This window comes from Bos grunniens, chromosome 6 (assembly GCF_055505025.1).
Source record: "Bos grunniens cultivar Pamir isolate PY7600 chromosome 6, Bosgru_T2T1.0, whole genome shotgun sequence".
Classification (NCBI taxonomy): domain Eukaryota; kingdom Metazoa; phylum Chordata; class Mammalia; order Artiodactyla; family Bovidae; genus Bos; species Bos grunniens.
In genome coordinates, this window is record NC_141170.1 from 56,779,432 (window position 1) to 56,784,780 (window position 5,349).

General features: G+C 36.0%; 1 protein-coding gene across 1 annotated transcript; it reads right to left on the reverse strand.

Moving 5' to 3' along the window:
- Positions 1 to 526: 526 nt before the first annotated feature.
- On the reverse strand, positions 527 to 4,711 carry GRXCR1 (glutaredoxin and cysteine rich domain containing 1). The gene is made up of 2 exons (XM_086407334.1): positions 4,328 to 4,711; positions 527 to 580 (listed from the first exon to the last, which is right to left on the reverse strand). The coding sequence occupies exons 1-2, from the start codon at positions 4,709 to 4,711 to the stop codon at positions 527 to 529; spliced, it is 438 nt and encodes a 145-aa protein (XP_086263460.1).
- Between the last annotated feature and the right edge of the window lie 638 nt (positions 4,712 to 5,349).

Consider the following 5,349-nt stretch of genomic DNA (forward strand, 5'->3'; position numbering starts at 1 on the left):
GATGGAAATATTCTTATAGCAGAATTTCTTAAAGATAACTAAAAAAGAACACCTACACTGGTAAGATTTCTGGACCTGTTTCTAAACCAACTAGAGATAGATAAATTAGGATACCAATAGGAAACCTGTCTATCAGTACATCTTTATTTATCTCTGACTCAGTAAAGACCCTCCTGATAGTCTAACCTGATCAGAGTAAAAAATCATAGGTCAATACATATCTTCTTATTTCCTCATTAAACAATGAAGTCATAAAGAACACTATGAATCATTTTTCATTAAAATTTCCTTTTACATCTTGGTCAATAATTCTTGAACTTTACTATATGCAAAGTGAAGTGAAAGTAGCTCAGTCGTGTCTGACTCTTTGCGAGCCCATGGACTGTAGCCACCAGGCTCCTCTGTCCGTGGAATTCTCCAGACAAGAACACTGGAGTGGGCTGCCATGCCCTTCTTCAGGTTACCATATGTAAGAACAACCTAAACAGCTTCTGATACATGCCTATTTCCAGGCCATGACTATATTCTAGGCTTTCAGATTTCCAAATCGGCCTCTCTTAAGCATTACATCCTGTGATCTCTGGGAGAGATGAAAAAGTCAGGCATCTGAAAAGTCATAATTTAGACCATCACCAGGCCCTTGAGTGATTCACTAACAAACCACAATCTACAAGGGCCACTGGATAATCTAGGTAACCTTTTCTCTCTGGGTCCATCACCACCCTTAAAAACCTTGATTCATACTGCACACCTTCAATAACCCAGAATTTTATAGGGCAATTAATTGACTAATGAAATAAAAATTTGTTCTAATATCCTTTTTATAGACAACTTCCTATTAATTAATAAATGCTGCTCAGAAGTATAAATGTTTGGAGTAAAAATTATTTCAATGACTATTCTTTGCACAGTTGAAAATTTTGCAAGTCACCAGTGTTTTATGAGATGGTAATAACATAATGGAAAACTAATAGAGAGAAAGCAAAGTGATTTGCATGGTTTTTCAAAGATGTTATTTATATTTAGGGTTTCCTCTCAAGTTTCAGGTTGAGTGCTTTAAGATTTTATAACTTAATATCTTAAAGGAAGAGCAGGGAGAACAACCTGATCTTCCAGCACAGTTCCTTTCTTCAAGATTCACTGTGCGAATGTTTGTGAAATTTAACCAAATATCCAAGATAGGACTCCTGACTCCTCAGATTTTCCTCCCTGAGAGAAATTGCTACATTACAGTTCCATCTAGTAAAATCCATCTAGTTAAATTACTTCCCAAGGGATTTGGAAAATATACAGAGATCCAGGGAAGAGGCACTTTTGGCCCCTATACCAACCTATGAGTGTAATTGAATGGTAACTTCCGCTTTTACCTTCTGGGGCTTCTCCGATACTGCATGTGGGATGCCTGTGGACATGACTGACTCAGTCATCCTAAGACATATGCCTAAGACATTTGTCATCCCTTACTGACATACATATCTCTTAGCAAGCAGCAGTATCCAAGTCAGCTCTCAGCATAGTACTGTGTGGATGTCTGTGCTGTTCACACAGACAGTGATGTTAATGGAACCCCTTGAAATGGTGCAGCTAGCAGCTCTGATATAAGGTAGAAGCGACTTTAACATTTTGTCCTGGAGAGATGGGCGAATATCCCCACAAAGATGGTGGCAGTGATAATGATGACGTAACTAGTGACAATGGCCACAATTTGTGAATATAACGTGCTGATTTCTTTACAATTATTAAAAAAAAAAAAAAAATGACCAGCTTGGGAAAAAAAAAAAAACTGATTAAATATCAAACTTTGAGAGACCTCTGCTAGTAACCATTATTGTCTTCTTAAAGCATGGAGTGAATAGAATGAGGTTACATTATTAGAAAATGACAGTTTTGTTGGATTTTTATTTAAAAAAATGATGAACCAAATTTTATGCTAGTGTCTATTATTTGTTTTCATACCTTACTCAAGACTCCACATTGTATTTTACTGTGTTGAGCAGCTTCAACTGCATGGAACAAATTCTAGTAAATTCTCTTTTCATTTTTTACTCTATTACCAATATTTTCTAATTTTCCTAATTATGGCTTCTTGGATACACCCATCATTTGAAAGTGGTCATTTAGTTTCCAAGTACATGGGATTTTGTTTATAAACTATGTTTAGTATTAATTTCTCATTTTAATGTTAGTTTTTCATTTAGATGCTTTCTTCTCTGCAATTACCCTCTCTACTTTTCTCAAGCTAACTTTTTTGAGGCATTTCATGACTAAGCCAAAGATCTCTCTTGGTAAAGGTCACACTGCTCTTGAAAATATGTGGGTTATCCTCAAATATTTTTGATATTGATTTCTAGCATAATTCTACAATGATAAGGGAACAGACTCTGTATGATTTCAATACCTCTAGACCATGAAATTTTTGCACCTGGTTTTATGTTCCTGGATATGTTCTAGTGTTTCCAAATTTACAGTCCATTGGAACTTTAATAGAATTTGTATCCTACTGTTTTGTGAAAACTGTATAAATCTTAATTATGTTGAATTGGCTCATAATGCTTTTCAGGCCTAATATATCCTTCTACTTCTCTGTGTATTCATTCTATTAATTTTTGAGAGTTTGATATTGAAACTCCAAGTAAAAATCTTAATTTATCTACTTAAAAAATAATTGTAATATATAGTGGAACTGTATATAACCTTGTTTTGTTTTTTCTAAGTCTCCTGTAAATGTGTTATATACTTTCATAATTTAAAAAAATTAAAATATAAAAAAACAAAATAGGGTGATGGAATTATGCATAAAAATCTTTTGACCTTGGAATTTCCTCTATTTTGTATTTGAGTTTATAGCCTCATTAGGATAAAGCCACAGAGAGGAAAAGCTTTCCTCTTGCAGGCTTTGAAGGTTTAAGGTATTTACTCATAAATGATAGGTTTCTTGGGAGATTTGAACAACAAATTCTAATCCAAGGACCAAAATTAGTTCAGTAGTTTTGTAAATAACCCTCCAAATTATAAAGCAAGTGAAGTCATGACAAGCTGAATTAATCACAAGAAAGCAAACAATTACAAATGTGATTGTTATCGTGTCTTGCTCTACACTTTAGCAATAACAGTTCCTGGACTGGGAGAAACACACAGGCACTCAGATGAACTCAGCCTAATGACCAGAACACCACATAGGATTATTGTCAACCTAGTAAAACATTCACCGATTTCTGATGTTTTCTAACCCCCACCCCTAATCTATAAAATCTGTCATAGGTAAATTCCATATATGAAAAAAACCTTTGATCTGAAAAGCTTTTACCCTTTAGTTTCTTTTCTAAATCTTCAATGTGACCTAAATGTGACCTTTCCCAATACTTCCTTTAAATGAAAAATAAAAGTCTTTGGTTAAATTCCTCACCACTCCCACGTCCTTATTTAATGTCGAGGCACTGGAATATTCATCACCAGAGATCATTTTATTTAAATATTGAAAATAATATACAATGGTATTACAATGAAAAAATATTGGCTTGCTACTTTAACGGTAGTGATTATGAATTCCATTCGTGAAATAAAGATTCCTGTTTTTAACAGAAAATCATTTCACCAATGCTCCCAGGCAATTTCAAAACTTTGTATTAACATAAGATCATTGCCAATGACCCCAGGATGAACAATGCATTCCTACATTATGGTGCATAATCTATCATATTTTAAAGACTAACTTCTTACTATAAAATCTGGATCCAAACTATACATTTATAGAAGAATAACTTTTTCAAGTATTGCTCTGGAGTTCTTAAGGCAAATTAATGGAGTAAAGTACCTTAGATGAAATCTGCAATCTCACCAGGAAAGGGAGAAAGTCCAATTAGCCTTTTATCTTCATAACATTCCAACTAAATCCAACTCCACTCAATGTAGCACTCAATCTTTTCTAGTTTAAATGTCTATACAAGTGATGACAAATGGTAAACTGGTGTATTAAAGGTGATTAACCAGAAATTAATTCCTAAGCTTTGTTCAAATGCTTTGAACACTATAATCTGTCTTCTTCCCTTCCTTGGCTAAGAAACATATATTCTGTTTTAGTCATTATGTACTAGAAGACTACTTAAATGTTAGGAATTTGGCTTTGAGAAATCAATCTAGTTTGCTAAGCATTTGACCATATTTTTAATTGATGGCTGTTGAGATAATAGCCCAGATGCAGAAGTGACTCATAAAATGTGTAATAGTCATGAATAAGAGAGGCTTGCTTTAACCTGGAGAACAGAGGTGTTGAGACAGTGAGTTAGAAACAAAGATCAGGAAGGAAGGACAAAGTACAATGACTTACCTGTAATACTTTGGTCAAATTGTTAAACAGAGCTTGTCCAGCACTGACTTTATATTTAACACCTCTGATTGTGCCATTCTTGCTTAAAATGTTGACTCTTCTTGTCCCAAACCCCTTCTCGCTGGCTGCCCTTGCTAACACCAGCAGGTTATCCTGGTCATCCTCCTGTTCATCACCTTCCGATCCTATGTGGCCATTCTGCTGGCCATCAGACTCACTGAGTCCATCTAGGCCACAGATACTGGCACATTCAGAATCCAGAGAGCCTGCTGGCCGTCCGTCTTCATACACCTCCCTCAGAACTCTCCCACTGTGAGACGATGCTATCCGAAATCGGACTTTCCGTGGCCTGTCAGTCTCTGGCTTCACCTCCCGCTTCAGCATGGTCCCATCCACCCACATGATAAACAGTTCACAGAGTTCTGGGTCCCTTGTTACTGCATTAGTCTACCTGCCACATAGCAATATCAGAGCCTAATTCTACTGACTGCAGCACTTGCATGAAACTAACATCGCAAGGAAAGAAGATTCCCAAGAACTTACAGTGCATCTCTGCTATTAATAATGAATGTGTGTGTGTGTGTGTGTGTGTGTGTGTGTGTGCACGCGCGCGCGCGCTATGGTTACCTTTAAACTAAAACCTGCAAAGTGATCCCAACCTTTAAATATTAAATAGCCATGGTGGACTCTTCAGCAAGACAAGTGCAAGAAAGTGGCAAGCAGTGAAACAGAAAGTAAGTACGAGGCAAAGAAATGAAAGGCTTGAACTTTGAAGCCAGTGGTCAGTGTTGAAAAGGATCTTAGCAGCAGAAATACCTCTGAAATTCAGAGTGGAAACCAGAGATAAAATACGGAATCAAATGTGTAGGATGGGAGGTGTCATAGGCTTCTCACTTTGCCTATTCCTTCTGTCTTTCACACTCTTAAAAAAGGGCAGTGAACATACCACATGCTTGCATAGGGCTATCAATATCAATTCTTATTAAATCATCAATTAGATTTCACCCACATTTATACAATGA

What these genes read in the sequence shown, in the direction of transcription:
- GRXCR1 (XM_086407334.1), bottom strand. Translation starts at nt 4,711, where the DNA reads ATGCTGAAGCGGGAGGTGAAGCCAGAGACTGACAGGCCACGGAAAGTC. An exon ending in ATTTGACCAAAGTATTACAG is followed by an intron (nt 581 to 4,327) that starts GTAAGTCATTGT and finishes CATCTCTCCCAG; the next exon opens with AGATCACAGGATGTAATGCT.